This window comes from Dreissena polymorpha, chromosome 14 (genome assembly GCF_020536995.1).
Source record: "Dreissena polymorpha isolate Duluth1 chromosome 14, UMN_Dpol_1.0, whole genome shotgun sequence".
NCBI lineage: Eukaryota > Metazoa > Mollusca > Bivalvia > Myida > Dreissenidae > Dreissena > Dreissena polymorpha.
Window position 1 is genome coordinate 69,704,183 of NC_068368.1, and position 21,415 is coordinate 69,725,597.

Here is a 21,415-nt window from a genome sequence, read left to right on the forward strand (position 1 = left end):
TGGTCCAATGCGGAGGTGTGTCTTTACAACTGGAGATTTCATTCATAAAGAATACATGATCACTGTCAACTGGGTCATGCGTGTTGTGTATCGTGTTATTTCTTAAAAGTTGACCCAGCATTTGTAAAAATATTGCAAGACATATACATTTCCAGAAAGGAAATTCATTTCTGCGTTGAATAAGACCGAGATCGTGAAAATCGCTGCACAATTGATGAAGATATGGCTGTTCAAAGCGATGCACCCCGTTTTGGGGTGATTTTGAGTTGCATACCTTGTTATATATATATTTGATAGTGAAATTTTTTTTTTCAGAAAAGTTAATTTTTCGTTATAATATGATTATTTATCATTCAAAATGATGTTTTCACTAATTAATATCATAGCCACACGCTAACCACCTGTGGTTCAATACAATGTTCAATTAACTACACTATGCAAAGTTGAAATATGACATCAAGCTTGGAATAATCTTTTCAATAATGTATAATATGCTGTTTTAATTTGTAAGTTAAATAGACACTTGCATATAAAAACTGATTTTACATCAAAACTAAATGTTTAATTTGATTTTTAGCTCCACTGGCCAAAGGTCCTGTGTCCATCATGCGTCCGTGCATTGACTTTCCCTTTAAACATCTCCTAAACTAATGGTCCAATTCTGATGAAATTTCTTAGGAATGTTTCTTCGGGTGAACCTCTTTCAAATTTGTTCAAATTATGCCCCTGGGGTCAAATTTGACTCGGCCCCGGGGGTCACAAAATTGAAAATGTGCTTATATAAGGCCTATTTTGTGAAATCTTTCAAAATCTCCCGTCCATAACCATTGGGCCTAGGGCTATCAATTTGGTATGTAGAGACATCTAATAGTCCTCTACCAAATTTGTTCAAATTATGCCCCTGGGGTCAAATTTGACCCTGCCCCGGGGGTCACAAAATTGAACATATGCTTATATAGGGTATAATTTGTGAAAACTTTACAAATCTTCTTGTCCATAACCATTGGGTCTAGGACTACCAAATTTGGTATGTAGTGGCATCTTATAGTCCTCTACCAAGTTTTTTCAAATTATGCGCCTGGGATCAAGTTTGAACCTGCCCCGAGGGTCACATAATTGAACATATGCTTATATAAGGCCTATTTTGTGAAAACTTAAAAAATCTTCTTGTCCATAACCATCCGGCCTAGGGCTATCAAATTTGGTATATAGTAACATCTAATAGTCCTCTACCAAATTTGTTCAAATTTAATCCCTAGGTTCAAATTTGACCCTGCCCCGGGGGTCACAAAATTGAACATATGCTTATATAATGCCTATTTTGTGAGAACTTTAAAAAAAATATTGTCCATAACCATTAGGCCTAGGGCTACACAATTTGGTATGTAGTGACATTGTATAGTCCTCTACTTAGTTTGTTCAAATTATGCCTCAGGGGTCAAATTTGACCCTGCCCCGGGGGCCACAAAATCAATTATATGCTTATATAGTGCCTATTTTGTGAAAATTTTAAAACTCTTCTTGTCCTTAACCATAAGATATAGGGCTACCAAATTTGGTATGTAGTGACATGTAATAGTTCTCTACTAAGTTGGTTCAAATTATGCCCCTTGGGTCAAATTTGACCCTGCCCGGGGTCACAAAACTGAACATACGCTTATATGGGGCCTATTTTGTGAAAACTTTAAAAAAAACTTGTTGTCCATAACCATTGGGCCTAGGGCTACCAAATTTGGTATGTAGTGACATCTAATAAACCTCTACCAAATTTGTTCAAATAATGCCTCTGGGGTCAACTTTGACCCTGCCCCAGGAGGTCACAAAACTGAATAAACGCTCATAAAGCGCCTATTTTGTGAAATCTTTAAAAATCTTCTTGTCGAAAACCATTCGGACTATGGCTACCAAATTTGGTATTCAATAACATCGTATAGTCCTCTACCAAGTTTGTTCAAATTATGCCCTTTGGGTCAAATTTGATCCTGACCCGCGGGTCACAAAATTGAACATTATATATGCTTATATCTTGCTTATTTTGTGAAAACTTTAAAAAAATTCTTGTCCTTAACTCTAGGACCTAGGGCTACCACATTTTGTATGAAGTGAGATATAGTAGTCCTCTACAAAGTTTGCTCAAATTATGCCCCTGGGGTTAAATTTGACCCAGCCCAGAAGGTCACAGAAGTGTACATGTGCTTAAATAGGGCCTATTTTTAAGTATTTGCACATGCAGAGAAATTTGTTTCAGCCTTTTTTTCAGCAGTGGAGCTAACAGGGCCATCATGGCCCTCTTGTTTAAATCTCAAAAAATGAAACCGTGTTCATGCTTGCATGAACACAGTTTATAAATGCTGTCAGAATAATAAAATATGCAATTACTATAAATACAAATGCCAGGGAAAAGTGCTTTTTGTACTAAAAAATTCGAATGAATATTACAATAATACATTCTGAATACTTTGGTATGTAATTAACCGTTTTGTCTGAGAAAATCACTAAATTTTATATATTTATTCAAATTCACATAAATCATATTTCAAAAACACATAATTACTTCAAATCCTTTCACACAATACTGAAAGAAATGCACAGTTTTTGATTGTTATTGATTCTTTATTAATTTATACATGTACCATTTTTTAATCTTGATGCATCCTCAATTGTATTATGCACATCTTAATCTGTTTTAACAATTATAATATAAAGATTAAGGCTGACTCAGTAAAATAATAATCCATGATTTCTGCAGTACTTGCAGACAAACTAGGAATACTGCTGTGATATTATCTATCTATCTAATGGGATATTAATTTGGCTTCAATAGAAAAAAATCAAAGCATACACATGTAGATAATATATATATATATTAGTTAAACTTAAATTGATTCACCATCGATAAAAAGATATAATAATATATATATATATATATATATATATATATATATATATATATATATATATATATATATATATATATATATATATATACTTGTAAAACTAAAAATTAAATATGTATGTTTCTATTACATCATTTAGGACTTTTATTTTCAGACAAAGTAGAGTGAAGCTTAAAACAGTATCCAATTGTAACAGTCAATTTTGGGAAAATCAACCTTATAATTATTTTCTGTGTTGGTCAATGTCATAATTGGTATAAAATGTATATTGAACTGGAAGTTTTCTTTATTTTAAATGATAACATTTGCTTGGTCAGCCATAATTGTCACAATCAAGTGGTCTTTTTACACTGTGGTTTTCTCACTGACTATGGGTTTGTTCTGAGAATGAGCCACAAAAAGTATCGTTGGGGAGATGAGTTGTCAATTTTATGTTCATCAGTCTTTCATAATCCAGTATATCTGTAAAAAGTGAATTGTAACTAATAATCACACAATATACACAATTAAAATTGTATGCATTTAGATTTATTTAGTACTGCACATTAATCATTTTCCAAAAATATGTAGCAACATTATATTATATAATGCTGCAATACTAAAGTAATTTACTAATTAAAGGTCGCTGATGTGTAATGGATGTGGTGTCCACCTAATGATCTGGAGGTCACTGGTTTGATCACCAGTGTGGGAGCATTCTTAAGAAATCTCCAAGAGACACCCAAGTACTGGTTCTAGGCCCAGGAAACAAACTCAAGAGCATTTCACATACATGTATGTAGTTAGTACTTTAAATTTAATCGAACTAAAAATTGGATAAAAATTAAAAACTGAAACCCTTATTAATACATTTTATTTTGAATCAAGCAAATGTGGAAATTCATTAAAAATAATGAGAAAAATTTAAAAATTCTACTTTAAAGTAATCATGATAATTTAGATTATTTTCAGAATATTTAATGATGATAATGATACAATTATATATTACCTAAATGATAAAAATAAAACATGTAATGTTAATTTATGAAAAAAACGTTTTAATTTTATCAATATCATGGTAATTACAACTAGATACAGGCAATTAGATCAGAAATGTGCCTTAATTATATTAATGATCAACCCAGACATTTGTAGTGATTTATGGTCACTATTTTGATTAATGTTCTATACATGACCAGTCATAAAAGGTATTTTTTAGCCAGTACTACAATCGGCAATGATAGTCTGTATTGCATACATATTCCACCGTCTATTATCGATTCGCTTCCTCAAACTGAACAAATATTTAATATTTACATCGCGAAACGTAATGCATCTAGTTTCACTTTCGGTTTGGTTGGTTTTGTAAACACCGTAATTTCATCTTAAAAATTGGATGATAGGGTGATTAAATAATAATGGAAAAGTAAATCACTTGGATAATAGGTCAAAATGCAACACAAATGAACGTTAAAAGTGCTCTTAATATCAAAGTTTCGGTAAAACGTTTGGCGCTAGTTCAACGCGCATCGTATACAGCCTCATAACAATAGACTGACAACCTTTTGGGTAGTAAAGTAGTAATACAAGGCAATATGGCGACCGTTAGCCACGAGGCCTATCTTACGGAGGAATCCGAGATAGCCGATGTATCACGATTGATGTTACTCAAGCGGTTGCCTTTATACTTCAGGGTAAGATCATTAGTAAAATCGTTAAATCAAACTGACGAAAGTAAAACATTTTAATGATTCGTGAATAAATAGGTCGATTTCATTCTTTGTCGCAAGGCAAAACGGCACTATACATAAGATGTATGATTTATATATGTTCGACTAGAGAATATTTTTTGAACATGTTAGTGGAATATTTATTATCTATTGGTGGTAAAAGAATATGCTTTTTAAGTGCACAAAAGCCAATGCATTACACAAATAATGAATGTCACAATATTGTATTGTATATTTTTACCATTTCTTCAGCCTCTCCAAATGAAATCAAGGAAATCTTAGACGCAGAACGGGTGAGAATGTTTTATAAACACAAATCACAAATCGTTGTTGTGGCTTTGTTGTCCAATTTATCCATCAAAACTATGTAAAATTTGTTTAGAAAGGACATTTCCAGCGATTTATCAATTTTACCAAATAATTTCTTCACAATCGATACGATATTCGATGCCATAAAATGTCGAAATATATTGAATAATACTCCTACTATGTGTCCTGATTATTTTTTCTAACAATACTAAAACATATAGGATTAAACTTATTTGCGCTTGAACGATATATACTTTTAATATGGCATCTTCCTTAAACTCAAAGTTTTTATACGTATGCTTTTTATACGCCCGTATAAAATACGGGACGTATTATGTGAAACCCCTTGGCGGGCGGGCGGGCGGCGGGCGGCGGGCGGAAGGCATCACTTTGTCCGGACTCTAATTCAAATTGTATTCATCCGATCTTCACCAAACTTGGTCAGCAGTTGCATCTAGTTGATATCTAGGCCAAGTTCGAATATGGGTCATGCCGGGTCAAAAACTAGGTCATAGGGTCAATAAGTGCATTTTCAAAGGGGCCACTTTGTCCGGACTCTATTTCAAATTGTATTCATCCGATCTTCACCAAACTTGGTCAGCAGTTGCATCTAGTTGATATATAGGCCAAGTTCGAATATGGGTCATGCCGGGTCAAAAACTAGGTCATAGGGTCAATTAGTGCATTTTCAACGGCGCCACTTTGTCCGGACTCTAATTCAAATTGTATTCATCCGATCTTCACCAAACTTGGTCAGTAGTTGCATCTAGTTGATATCTAGGTCAAGTCCGAATATGGGTCAAAAACTAGGTCAAAGGGTCAATTAGTGCATTTTACTTTGTCCGGACTCTAATTCAAATTGTATAAATCTTATCTTCACCAAACTTGGTCAGTAGTTGCATCTAGTTGATATCTAGGCCAAGTTCGAATATGGGTCATGCCAGGTAAAAAACTAGGTCATAGGGTCAATTAGTCCATTTTCAACAGCGCCACTTTGTCCGGACTCTTATTCAAATTGTATTCATCCGATCTTTACCAAACTTGGTCAGTAGTTGCATCTAGTTGATATCTAGGTCAAGTTCGAATATGGGTCATGTCGGGTCAAGAACTAGGTCATAGGGTCAATTAGTGCATTTTCAACGGCGCCACTTTGTCCGGACTCTAATTCAAATTGTATTCATCCGAAACTTTTAAACAACTTTTTATCCTGCGTCAAAGTGGTATGGGGGTATATTGCTTATTTCCAAAACAAATACATCAATCATCAGTGTATCATCTCCAATGGCACACGAATCGGGCGTATATTGCTCCGTCATGCGGCGCTCTTGTTCTATAAATAAAAGTAAGTGGGAAAATCATATTCAATATCATCAAAACAATGACTCATAAGCATTAATAATATTTGCATTGGTATATTGTTGAGCACGTACGCAAAGATCACGTACTGCACGATGTAGCTCATAGAGACGAGATCAGCGCAGAGTTCCGGCAGTTTAGTTGCCGAGCATGTAATCAATTGCAATCAATATTTTTAACTTCGAACCTATATAAACCATGATTGTCATTTACATTTAGTATTCTTTGGTTAATTTTATTTTTTGTTTGAGTTAAGCAATACCATTTCCTTAGTATCGTCTTCATAATACTTGTTTTCAGCGTTTATAGTCAAATAGAATATAAAAAGAAATGTGACTAAATACGTCAATATAATGTAATCAAGCTTAAATAACACACACAACATCTAAGAAATAATATAACCGAAAGTGATTGTCTGAAATACAGGCTTCCGAATAATGAACTAACTTAACACGAATTCCTAATTCAGAGGCCATAATTTCGGATGCTTAAATTGTCGCATAGCACAGCTTTATATTCGTCATTATTGGCGATGTTTAATGTAAGAATTGTTGCTTATATCTCTGGTACAGTTCTTGAAGTCTTATCTGACAAACTGGCGCTGTTCTCGGTGGTTATCAGTCATATTTTTATATAGTGCAACTGGTTACGTTTTCCTTGTTCAGTCGCGGAAAATGCACTGGGTTATCATAACAAAAGAGAACTACGAAGAAATGTACTGCAGTACATATATTTATTTATTTTTCCCAACCTACATTTACAGTGATTTTCCTTGATAAATGCGTCTCTTTATTCATATTTATTTATTGGTAAAGTAAGCAAATTCCAGTTCCTTATTCGATTTGAATAATGAATAAGGAACATTTCCTTATTCCTTATTCAAACCGAATAAGGAACTATGTTATCATTAAATAAAACAAAGTAGTAATGTACTGCAATTCATATTTTTACACCCGACCTACATTTACAATAATTTTCGTTGAGTTATTCGTCTCGTTGGTTCATTTTGATTTATAATTTATAGAAAGATCATTCCAGTTCCTTATTCGATTTTAGAACGGAGTAAGGAACCAGTTCCTTATTCCTTATTCAAACTGAATAAGGAACTGGATTATCATTACTTAAAACTAAGTAGAAATGTATTTCATATAGTATTTGAAATTAATAGCCAATATAAATAAATAAATAAATAAATAAAAAATAAAAATAATAAATAAATATATATAATATGTTCATTTATATGTTGTAAATTTATATGTGGTAAACTTTGGATCAATTTAATTGATGTTTCAGTAAGAAAATGCCAGTTCCTTATTCGTCTTGAAAAAGTTGAAAAAGGAATAAGAAACTGGTTCTTTTTTCTTATTCAGCCGCGAAAAAGAAATTCGATTATAAATAAAAACAAACATGTTTAATTGTACAAGATTGCACTTTTATATCACATACATGTAAAATAATGTTATATGCTTTAGGTTTTGTTGATGTGAAGTAAGTACTCGAATTAAAAAATATCGGTTCGGTTTAAACAAGAAATCCTATGAAACGCGAAGAAGAAACATTAATATGTAACGTAAAACATAAAGTAGATGTATTCGAGTTATTTTATTTTGATTTTCTTAAGAAATGTTTCAATTATTTTTCTTTAAAACCCTATATCAAATATGTTCCGCTTGAATAAGGAATAAGGAACAGTTACTCCTTATTCGAATAATGAATAAGGAACTAGGAAAAAGGAACCAACTTACTCCCCTTTTTTCAGATTAAACGATTCCGTGAATCTTTTCCTGGTCGCTTTACTAACGGAAAGGCGAAACTTATCATCGCGCACTTCCACGGAGATGTTAATACAGGAATTTCCATTGTACAACATGGTAAGGACGAATGTTGAATAGATTGTCATGTTACTTACTAGCTCAAGAAGAAATTACATCTGTACGTTTGGTTCTAGCTCAAACCGACCATGCAAATGAATTAATATTTACGCAAATAAGCATATTTTGTATGTGTTGGTAAAATATATTAATGTCAACCATTTGCAATACGTTAAATACGCGATGTTTTCGTATGAACATTAGGTTCATATGAAAATATAAAGGAATTATCACAGGGTTACATAAATATACCCAGAGGAAGTACACATGAAACTGTGATAATAAAAACAAATAAAGCACTTGCGATACATGTGTATCATAATTGATATATCGTAGATCGATAAAGAAATCGTCTTTGTAATCTTGACATCAGTTTATACAAGACTTGTATACTCGATAGTTTTGTGTGTAGTGGTGATTTATTTTAATAATAATATTGTAATATTTTTCAGCATCTCAAGAAGAAATTCACAGCATATTAACAGACAGCAGAGTGAGTACGGTTTTGAGAATCGTGAGGAATATACATAAGGGGGCAACCAGATCAGTATAGTTCTAGTAGAGTACAATAAAGAAAATCTCATTCAGGCATTATTCTGGTGTTCTGGAGTTACTGGTAGTTCCGAACGATTGAAGAGATATAGAAGACTTTTGAATCAAGGACCATTTACTAATGTATACGTTTTATACTGCAGAACAAATAGAGTGAAAATAATGTTTTTTCTATTTGTGCCATTAAGCGATAGTTTATTTCCGTATGATATCTTACTCATAAGTTACTAGTACACTTACAATATGCCAATCACATCAGGGGTATAACAGCTTACTGGGACATTTCTTAAAATACGCAAATTTCATGACGTTATTCTGAAAACCTTTTTCCCGCATGCAATACAACAAGTTTTAATACACTTTACAGTTAAGAAGGTGTATAATATAAATTGGACTCACAACCGTGATGTGTTTTAAACTTGCATTGAACTTGTTTAATATTTAATTGATCAAATGAAGTGCTAAGCTAAATTTCGTTTTTAAACTGAAGTAGATTTTTTAACATAGTTTATACCTGTAAAAATATTGTACATGTGTATCATGCCTGTATAACAAAAGCGTTGGATACTAAAATCGTTACGTTGAAAATGAGAAATCTCTTAGTATCTGTTACAAAAGATCAGTGAAGAAGGAGTAAATGAATGTATCCAAAATTAATAAACCCGATTATTAAGAACATACATATATAGCTGTGGGAAACACTGTTTGGCATTATGAACTATTAATAAGAAATATGCATGTTTATATATGAATAGCAATAACATTTCAATAAACAATTTGTATCGACGAATATAAAACACGTATGTCGTTTACAAGATAATGTTTAAGATTCAAAATTTCCAAGAGTCACTTCCTGGTCGCTTTCCTAATGATGAAGCCAAAGTCATAATCGAGCATTTCCATGGAGATGTTGATCAAGCTGCGTCCCATGTTCTTAACGGTAAGAAAAATGATGTTAAGCAACTAATTCGATAGCATTATGTGTCGAAAAGTTAATGCAAAATGTCTAATGCAAATAGAAATAAACACATATATGTAAATATCTAATGCATCATCATGCTATTAAATGGAACGTTTCCCAATTTTGCAGAACGAAAATCTTATAAAAGAAGAAATATTAAAAAAATATGTTTTTAGCAAGCAAAATGATTTTCCTGAATATGGATTTGTTAAAGATTTTTTTTGATAATCTGCAATGGACATCGTTTACAAAATAAATCGCTCAATACGCTTTGCACGGCCCATTTTGAATATACGTGCATTACCAAAAAATCGTTTACAATACACCCGTCTCATCAAAACCCTTCATGGTGTAGGAATCGCATTTTATACCTTGCTACTATAGTTCAAAGGTTCGAATCCCGAAAAAGTTACTTTTACTTCTGTTGCTATTGTTATTATTTAAGACCCTTAAAAAAGTATATTTGTTATTCAATAAATTAGATATTTATCAATAAAAACATAATTGTTTAGTATGAACTTCTTCAATATTTTGGCATTGCTTACTTTTTCAAGATAGTAAGCACACTAAAGCAGATCATTGCTATTAGAAGTTTTATATATTTTAGCACCTCAAGAAGAGATTGATGCCATTTTAAAACCCAGTCGGGTGAGTTATATTTCAAAAAGCACTAAATGCTACACAGATATCAAATTAAACTTACTTGCTAATCGTACATTATTATAGATGTCATACTATGCATATATGTATATAGTATTCGAAGTGACAGGACTGCTCAAGTGCGTTTTATAATTAAGATGTGTGCTAATAGCTTGAGTGATAATTATCAGACAGCGCGGGAGCGCAGTCTGTGCTGGAGCTACGCTAGCCGCATAAGACCCCTTTCGCATGACGCGGGTGAAATTGTTGGTTTTAAGTTTAACTCATTGCATTTTTTTAGAAACCAAATATGTGCGTTTTTACAAGAACTTAGCCTGATAAAGAGAAAAGTTTAAAACATCTGTTAGTGTTTCATGTCCGTGGCTTTTTGTAAACTGACAAACTGAAGCAAAAAGTAGCTATTTTCTGGACACTTAGACACGGACGTGATTTAAGAATTAAAATGAGGTACGTAAAAATGACTAATACAACTTGAACACTGAGTTCGTCTATTTATCGACAACCATTGACATCATGGCTAGTTATTTTCTGTTTCAGATTGCACGATTCTTGAAGTTGTCTTCTGGTCGCTTCTCTAATGACGAAGCTGAAATACTTGTGGATCATTTTGCCGGTGATGTTACTCAAGCGGTTGCCTTTATACTTCAGGGTAAGATAATTAGTAAAATCGTGAAATGAAACTGACGAATATAACACATTTTTATCATTCGTGAATAAATTTGTCGATTTCATGCTTTGTCGCAAAGCAAAACGACACTATCTATATAATGTATGAGTGATATATGCTGTCAAGTTCAACAAGAGATATTTTATTGAACATGTAAGTGGAATATTTATTTTCTATTAATGGTAAAAGAATATGCTTTTTAAGGATGTTCGATCGTTTCCACTTTACGGTAATTGATTCACTATATCGTGAAAATTAAAAACCTTTATATATTTTCACGGTTTCAAAATATTAGGTTGGAATAAACGAGTGTAAATTCTAGTTTTACTGTTTTGATAATGCGCCTTCAAATTTTCGGCATTTACATATTTTCGAGATTTACTGCATTGAAACCAAGCGTTCGATTGCTTGACGTCGGGTGTCATTGTATTCAATATAGATATGACACAAATAACGGTACCAATAGATATTACACGTAAATCAAATGAGGATTGATACAATAAATATTGTTTACAAAGATATTGTATACGGATGAAGGATTCTTATTAAAAATCAGATATTATGATAAAATTAGTTACCATATGTATGCGTTTTAAAATTTAAATCTCAAGTTTTTAATCTATTACGGGAACTATTTTGCGTTTGCTTCAAACACGAGTCGAGAAGGCCACAGGTACAAACGGTCTATGGACGCTTAATTACCGGTTAACGTTAGCAGAAGGATATGATTTCCGTTAGCGAATTTGTAAAAATATATAATAAATGTGTATAAATTATACTCAGACGTTAAACGTTTTTTTTTCCGAGCGAGTATCATACGTTGTCAAGTATAAGGCGTGTGGAAGAGTGCAACGATACACTACGGAGCATGTAACAAATATGTGGTGCTATATTATTCGATAGCGCGCAATATTATTGTGAATAAATTCTACTGAGATATGCAACATTGTATTTCTTTGAGCGAGAGTCAACCTTTGTCAAGTTAAAGGTATGTGAAGGAGCTATACAATGCGCTTCAGAGCAAAAACAACACATGCGCCATGTCTATTTGGAGTTATATGTGCCGAAACCATGAATCGTGCACTTTTTGGAAATAATTGAACAGCGTTTATGGCAATATATGTGTATAAATTATACTAAAACGCGCAACGTTGTCTGTCCCCGAGCGGGTATAATCCATTGTCAAGTCTGAGGCATGTGATTGAGTGCAACAATACACAACGGGGCATAAGCAGAATATTTGCAACATCTTGTGGTGTTATATTTTCCGATAGCGCAATGTGCAATATCTAGTTGGAGTTACATGACCAACGATGTGCAACGATGTCTTACCCTCTGCCAGTATTTACCACTGTAAAGTTAAAGGCTTGTAAATAACTCACACAACACGCCTCGGCGCAAAAACAACGCACGTGTAATATCTATTTGGAGTACTATTTTCAATTGCACGGGTGAAAGGCACAGAATGTGCATAATCTAGTTGGGATTTCCTGACCAGGGTGTATCGGACATATGCTAGGCGTGTGATTCCGTAAAATATTTCATTTCGGACCATTCACACCACCTGTGCTCTATCGGACTGGACTTGATTTTTTCCATAGTACAGAAAGTGCTATATCTATTTTGAGTTCTATTTATCCTCAAACGCGCAACGGTGTCTGTCCACGAGCGGGTACAAACAATCGTGCAGTCTGAGGCATGTGAATGAGTGCAACAATACGCTGCGGGGCATTAACAGAATATGGGCAACATCTTTTTGGTGTTATATGTTGCGATATATATATAGCGCGCAATGTGCAATATCTAGTTGGAATTACATAACCATGGTGCAAAAAGGCAATGCATATGTACATATTTTGCTTCGATGTCCAACGATGTCTTGCTCTCTGCCAGTATTTACCACTGTAAAGTTAAAGGCTTGTAAATAACTCACACAACACGCCTTGGCGCTAAAACAACGCACGTGTTATATCTATTTGGAGTACTATTTTCAATTGCACGGGTGAATGGCACAGAATGTGCATAATCTAGTTGGGATTTCCTGGCCAGGGTGTATCGGACATATGCTAGGCGTGTGATTCCGTAAAATATTTCATTTCGGACTATTAACATCACCTGTGCTCTATCGGATTGGACTTGATTGTTTCCATAGAACAGAAAGTGCTATATCTATTTTGAGTTCTATTTATCCTCAAACGCGCAACGGTGTCTGTCCACGAGCGGGTATAAACCATCGTGCAGTCTGAGGCATGTGAATGAGTGCAACAATACGCTGCGGGGCATTAACAGAATATGGGCAACATCTTTTTTGGTGTTATATGTTGCGGTATATATAGCGCGCAATGTGCAATATCTAGTTGGAATTACATAACCATGGTGCAAAGGCAATGCATATGTACACATTTTGCTTCGATGTCCAACGATGTCTTGCTCTCTGCCAGTATTTACCACTGTTAATTTAAAGGCTTGTAAATAACTCACACAACACGCCTCGGTGCAAAAACAACGCACGTGTTATATCTATTTGGAGTACTATTTTCAATTGCACGGGTGAAAGGCACAGAATGTGCATAATCTAGTTGGGATTTCCTGACCAGGGTGTATCGGACATATGCTAGGCGTGTGATTCCGTAAAATATTTCATTTCGGACCATTCACACCACCTGTGCTCTATCGGATTGGACTTGATTTTTTCCATAGTACAGAAAGTGCTATATCTATTTTGAGTTCTATTTATCCTCAAACGCGCAACGGTGTCTGTCCACGAGCGGGTATAAACCATCATGCAGTCTGAGGCATGTGAATGAGTGCAACAATACGCTGCGGGGCATTAACAGAATATGGGCAACATCTTTTTGTTGTTATATGTTGCGATATATATAGCGCGCAATGTGCAATATCTAGTTGGAATTTCATAACCATGGTGCAAAGGCAATGCATATGTACATATTTTGCTTCGATGTCCAACGATGTCTTGCTCTCTGCCAGTATTTACCACTGTAAAGTTAAAGGCTTGTAAATAACTCACACAACACGCCTTGGCGCAAAAACAACGCACATGTAATATCTATTTGGAGTGCTATTTTCAATTGCGCGGGTGAATGGCACAGAATGTGCATAATCTAGTTGGGATTTCCTGACCAGGGTGTTCGGACATATGCTAGGCGTGTGATTCCGTAAAATATTTCATTTCGGACCATTCACATCACCTGTGCTCTACCGGATTGGACTTGATTGTTTCCATAGTACAGAAAGTGCTATATCTATTTTGAGTTCTATTTATCCTCAAACGCGCAACGGTGTCTGTCCACGAGCGGGTATAAACCATCGTGCAGTCTGAGGCATGTGAATAAGTGCAACAATACGCTGCGGGGCATTAACAGAATATGGGCAACATCTTTTTTGGTGTTATATGCTGCGGTATATATAGCGCGCAATGTGCAATATCTAGTTGGAATTACATGACCATGGTGCAAAGGCAATGCATATGTACACATTTTGCTTCGATGTCCAACGATGTCTTGCTCTCTGCCAGTATTTACCACTGTTAATTTAAAGGCTTGTAAATAACTCACACAACACGCCTCGGTGAAAAAACAACGCACGTGTTATATCTATTTGGAGTACTATTTTCAATTGCACGGGTGAATGGCAAAGGATGTGCATAATCTAGTTGGGATTTCCTGACCAGGGTGTATCGGACATATGCTAGGCGTGTGATTCCGTAAAATATTTCATTTCGGACCATTCACACCACCTGTGCTCTATCGGATTGGACTTGATTGTTTCCATAGTACAGAAAGTGCTATATCTATTTTGAGTTCTATTTATCCTCAAACGCGCAACGGTGTCTGTCCACGAGCGGGTATAAACCATCATGCAGTCTGAGGCATGTGAATGAGTGCAGCAATACGCTGCGGGGCATTAACAGAATATGGGCAACATCTTTTTGGTGTTATATGTTGCGATATATATATAGCGCGCAATGTGCAATATCTAGTTGGAATTACATAACCATGGTGCAAAGGCAATGCATATGTACATATTTTGCTTCGATGTCCAACGATGTCTTGCTCTCTGCCAGTATTTACCACTGTAAAGTTAAAGGCTTGTAAATAACTCACACAACACGCCTTGGCGCAAAAACAACGCACGTGTAATATCTATTTGGAGTACTATTTTCAATTGCACGGGTGAATGGCACAGAATGTGCATAATCTAGTTGGGATTTCCTGGCCAGGGTGTTCGGACATATGCTAGGCGTGTGATTCCGTAAAATATTTCATTTCGGACCATTCACATCACCTGTGCTCTACCGGATTGGACTTGATTGTTTCCATAGTACAGAAAGTGCTATATCTATTTTGAGTTCTATTTATCCTCAAACGCGCAACGGTGTCTGTCCACGAGCGGGTATAAACCATCGTGCAGTCTGAGGCATGTGAATAAGTGCAACAATACGCTGCGGGGCATTAACAGAATATGGGCAACATCTTTTTTGGTGTTATATGTTGCGGTATATATAGCGCGCAATGTGCAATATCTAGTTGGAATTACATGACCATGGTGCAAAGGCAATGCATATGTACACATTTTGCTTCGATGTCCAACGATGTCTTGCTCTCTGCCAGTATTTACCACTGTTAATTTAAAGGGATCTTTTCACGCTTTGGTAAATTGACAAAATTGAAAAAAGTTGTTTCAGATTCGCAAATTTTCGTTTTAGTAATGATATTTGTGAGGAAACAGTAATACTGAACATTTACCATGGTCTAATATAGCCATTATATGCATCTTTTGACGATTTTAAAACCTAAAAATTATAAAGCGTTGCAACGCGAAACGATTGAATAATTTGGAGAGTTCTGTTTTTGTCGTTAAATTTTGTGAAACTACGAAGATTGCTTATATAAGGTATAAAATATATCAAGTATGTGTAATCGGCGGAATAGCTCAGTAGGCTAAAGCGTTTTTACTTCAGGACTCTGGCAGGACTCCAGGGGTCACTGGTTCGAAACCTGGTCCGGGCAATGTTCTTTTACTTTTTTAAATTTTATTCTTGATTTTTTACTGGAGCTTTTACGATCCAATGTTTACATTTATCGATATAAAGCATTTTATGAATAAGTTAAAAAATGCCAAAATCTGTGAAAAGGCCCCTTTAAAGGCTTGTAAATAACTCACACAACACGCCTCGGTGAAAAAACAACGCACGTGTTATATCTATTTGGAGTACTATTTTCAATTGCACGGGTGAATGGCAAAGAATGTGCATAATCTAGTTGGGATTTCCTGACCAGGGTGTATCGGACATATGCTAGGCGTGTGATTCCGTAAAATATTTCATTTCGGACCATTCACCTGTGCTCTATCGGATTGGACTTGATTTTTTCCATTGTACAGACAGTGCTATATCTATTTTGAGTTCTATTTATCCTCAAACGCGCAACGGTGTCTGTCCACGAGCGGGTATAAACCATCATGCAGTCTGAGGCATGTGAATGAGTGCAGCAATACGCTGCGGGGCATTAACAGAATATGGGCAACATCTTTTTGGTGTTATATGTTGCGATATATATAGCGCGCAATGTGCAATATCTAGTTGGAATTACATAACCATGGTGCAAAGGCAATGCATATGTACATATTTTGCTTCGATGTCCAACGATGTCTTGCTCTCTGCCAGTAGTTACCACTGTAAAGTTAAAGGCTTGTAAATAACTCACACAACACGCCTTGGCGCAAAAACAACGCACGTGTAATATCTATTTGGAGTACTATTTTCAATTGCGCGGGTGAATGGCACAGAATGTGCATAATCTAGTTGGGATTTCCTGACCAGGGTGTATCGGACATATGCTAGGCGTGTGATTCCGTAAAATATTTCATTTCGGACCATTCACACCACCTGTGCTCTATCGGATTGGACTTGATTGTTTCCATAGTACAGAAAGTGCTATATCTATTTTGAGTTCTATTTATCCTCAAACGCGCAACGGTGTCTGTCCACGAGCGGGTACAAACAATCGTGCAGTCTGAGGCATGTGAATAAGTGCAACAATACGCTGCGGGGCATTAACAGAATATGGGCAACATCTTTTTTGGTGTTATATGTTGCGGTATATGTAGCGCGCAATGTGCAATATCTAGTTGGAATTACATGACCATGGTGCAAAGGCAATGCATATGTACACATTTTGCTTCGATGTCCAACGATGTCTTGCTCTCTGCCAGTATTTACCACTGTTAATTTAAAGGCTTGTAAATAACTCACATAACACGCCTCGGTGCAAAAACAACGCACGTGTTATATCTATTTGGAGTACTATTTTCAATTGCACGGGTGAATGGCACAGAATGTGCATAATCTAGTTGGGATTTCCTGGCCAGGGTGTATCGGACATATGCTAGGCGTGTGATTCCGTAAAATATTTCATTTCGGACCATTCACACCACCTGTGCTCTACCGGATTGGACTTGATTGTTTCCATAGTACAGAAAGTGCTATATCTATTTTGAGTTCTATTTATCCTCAAACGCGCAACGGTGTCTGTCCACGAGCGAGTATAAACCATCGTGCAGTCTGAGGCATGTGAATGAGTGCAACAATACGCTGCGGGGCATTAACAGAAAATGGGCAACATCTTTTTGGTGTTATGGATACTATGAAACTCTTATTACAGAGTTGGTGGGTGGCTGACCTGTGATATGATGCGTCTCTCTGTTCCATTTCCGGCCTCTCCTGGACTTGGTGCGAACACCGAGTTATCCATGACAGGGTCACTGAATAACACGGAATGAGCACCATGGATAGCGTCACTCACTTTGCAATTAACACTGCCTATTTCACTCACTACACTCTTTGTTGACTCATTCGACCCACCAGAAATACCCTTGTTTTTGGCAATACCCTTGTTTTTGGCAGCTATCTTCTGTTCATTTTTAGTTGGTCGCGTTAGCGGCTGAATGAATTTACAGACCATGTTTTGCAATCAGTATGTGCTTGGAAGCCTAAGCTACGCTAACGCTAAGAAGCGCAACTCACTATGCTAGGAACGATTACCGCTGCCTATCTGCACTGCAGACGACATATGCTAAGGAGCGTCTGTTCTACTAAACTGCAGTGACTGTATTTACCAGCTTGTAAGATGTAATTGGCCAGTCTTGTGGTTATCATTGAAATCTGTACATATCGGCTGCTTTCAGGGAAAACGGTGCTTAATGCATGTAAAACAAGATTAGCCTGTGCACACTGATGAGCCTGTGGAAAGCGCACAAGCTAATCAAGGACGACAACAGCGAACTATTTCAGTGCCTTCGGCGCTTTGATTTGGTCCATTGCTACTACTAGAGTTGTTACTACTGTTTTTACGTTTTTGTGCTTTTTCCATGGACTGTTCTGTAAAATAAGCTGATAATTGCAATACGCTTGTTTGAATCTAGAGGTGTGTAAGTGTAAAAATTATACGCAATGTGCGACGTTGCCTCTCCCAGGGCGAGTATGATGATTCGTGAATGAGTGCGATCAGAAAATACAACATATCACAATTAATTACATTAAGATGAAAAAAAAACGATACACGGATGCCTGGCACCGCAACATAAGTAATTTGAAAATCAAGTTAAGAATGACGATATCACTGCGTGAACCAAAAACATTGTAATAACTTTTTTCATTGAATTGTCAACGTTATAAAAATACTTTTTTATCTTGATATCAGCACCTCGATTATCACATGCGACACACAATACTACTGTGGTTGTTATTTATATCAAGGAGCATTAAAATACGACCATGTATAGCGACGCTATATGGTGAACAAAAACCACTTTGATGATGACATTTAATTTTACATCGATTTTTGTCAAAGTTCAAAAGCAACGTTTATCTGTATCACCATGCGTCTTTCACGAGACATATTATTCACGTGTGGGTATTACTCTCGCCAAGTATTATTAAAATCCCGACCATGTATGGTGTTTTTTTGCGGACATGAACCCCGGTGTTGATTCGGACTTATTAGTTATGTTTGTCACAGTGCAAAAACACCATTGGACCTTGATCTTCAGGACTTGACAGAACAGAACAGAACAGAACAGTTAATGGAGTAAATCAAGGCCTCCGGCCCATAATACATAGCATAATGACATAATGCAATACAATTTAAGAGTTGTGCCCATGATATATAACACAATAACATCAAAATTAATTATAGTTTCAAAAGTTGTGTAATTTTAAATTTCAAAAGTCGAATGGCAGGCTTGTCGGATCACCTCAGACATAAGACCCGTTTTCGCAATACGTGGCTCAGTTTTAAAAGCACGCCCAATTACATGACAACAGTATTGGTATAAATGAAAAAGAAATGTCTTGATAACAATTACAAAGATTATGAAATAAAAGAAGACATCAGCATTACGAGTCTTTTACGCGACAACCATTTATATTGTGTATAGTGAAGTTATTTAGCGTTCACGAACAACTGAAAAACTTAGAATTTTTTATTGTTTTTTGTGAAAGTTCAATAGCACCGTTTGAGCTTCACATCAGCACCTTGAGCCTTTTGCGCATCACATCATACTTGTGGCTATTAGTTATGACAAGTATTATAAAAATCCAAACATTAGCAAAGTTATTTAGTGGAAACAAAACACTGTGATGATCACATTGTTACATTGTTTTTTTTTTGTCAAAGTTCCAAAGCACCTTTTTACCTTGACCTTGACATCAGCATCTCGAGTCTTTCACGTGACATATCAAACAACATGTATTGTGTTTTTTTCTTATGCCAATTGTCATTAAAATGGACCATGCACGGCAAAATGATTTATTGGACACCAAACACTGGTATTTACATTGATTATTGTCAAAGTTATATAGCACCGTTTGACCTTGACATCTGGCTGTTGAGTATTTCACATATACTCTTGTGGTTAATACTCATGCCAAGTAATATTTTAATCCGACCATACATAGCAAAATAATTGAGCGGACACGAAACCTTTGCATTTTTTAGAACATAGTTTATTAAACAATCCATCCAGAAAGCCAAAAGCCCAAGTGGACAAATCAAGCATACATGATACAGTGTTTCCACAATACACAGTTTATGTTTATACAAAATAAAGTTATGCAAAGAAATAAAATCGTTTGGTTACAACGGTGCATACATGAATTATTATACATTATGAGTTATTATACATTACACTAGAACATAAATAATTATCGAAAGTATACATGTAATTAAATATATCCTAAGTGCGTCAGAGTGTATGAGGCTAATAAACTCAATTTAATGCAATATAAAAACAAGGGCTGTTTGTAAAACATGCATGCCCCCCATATGGACTGTCCGTTGTAGTGGCAGCCATTGTGTGTATATGATTTTTGTCACTGTGACCTTGACCTTTGACCTTGTGACCTAAAAATCAATAGGGGTCATCTGCGAGTAAAGATCAATGTTCCTATGAAGTTTCATGATCCTAGGCCCAAGCGTTATTGAGTTATCATCCGGAAACCACCTGGTGTACGGACCGACCGACCAACAGACCGACCGACATGAGCAAAGCAATATACCCCCTCTTCTTCGAAGAGGGGCATAAATATAGGTATAATTATATTAATAACCATTGATAGTATATATGTAATTGAATAGGTCGTATTACATCATTTGTAATGGAGCTTAATTATGACAACAAAATATCAAATAAGCATATTGTACATATATTGGGTCTTCACATGACAATTGTCACAATAATAACACGTTTTACTTACCCCGCGTAACAAATTTCGTTTCACGTGATAGCAAACAGTATTTAACTAAATATCAATTATGCTTTTTTCATGCTTGTATCAATTTCATAAGAATTAGCCCTTGCTTGCTACCTTTGCGAAACAAAAATATAGGCAGCTCAAAGGCTCTGCACATAGTACAATATATTATTTAATGAAACTGATATTATGACATTATGAAAAGGTGTCTGTAGTTAAACAAACACGAGAAACAAAATGTTTTAACTGGTTGCGTTTGATATTAAAAACAAGCATTTCATAAACCATAAACAGACCACCTACGCAATAAAAAATGTAGATGGTCAAAAGGTCATGTAATATGCTCTATGAAAATATAGATGTTACAAGTACAGTATTTAATGTGACATAATAGTTGTAAATCAGTGCATAACAGTTCTAAAAATGCAGCCATATTGTCGTAGAATACATCTAGGAACAGACACGATACTATAATATAACCTTCATTAAAAAGATAATAATGGCAATTGATTAAATACATTCAAACACAGTTTTGACAGTCCATTAAAGGCGACCGTTAAAACACAAAGACAGATTAAACAAGATGCGTTTGTGAAACACAATGTCCCCCTATATGATGTTTGACCTTGTAGGATGACCTTGACCTTGTGAAGGATGACCT

At 35.5% G+C, this 21,415-nt stretch overlaps 2 protein-coding genes across 14 annotated transcripts in view; one reads left to right on the plus strand and one right to left on the minus strand.

Annotated features, from left to right (window-relative positions):
• LOC127858034 (uncharacterized) overlaps window positions 1-21,415 on the minus strand; it is a 120,938-nt gene that overhangs the window by 92,976 nt on the left and 6,547 nt on the right. The window lies entirely within an intron of this gene.
• The window catches only part of LOC127858035 (shiftless antiviral inhibitor of ribosomal frameshifting protein-like), a 76,703-nt gene that overhangs the window by 11,868 nt on the left and 43,420 nt on the right, over window positions 1-21,415 (plus strand). For 3 of the 11 annotated variants that reach the window (XM_052394888.1, XM_052394884.1, XM_052394890.1), the window contains one exon: window positions 10,853-10,964. In XM_052394888.1, the coding sequence (XP_052250848.1) occupies window positions 10,853-10,964 (112 nt within the window). Of the gene's footprint in view, window positions 1-4,617; window positions 4,900-8,030; window positions 8,143-8,594; window positions 8,636-9,522; window positions 9,635-10,262; window positions 10,304-10,852; window positions 10,965-21,415 lie in introns of those variants that run through there. The other 8 variants (XM_052394889.1, XM_052394892.1, XM_052394886.1 and 5 more) reach the window with 6 other exon arrangements.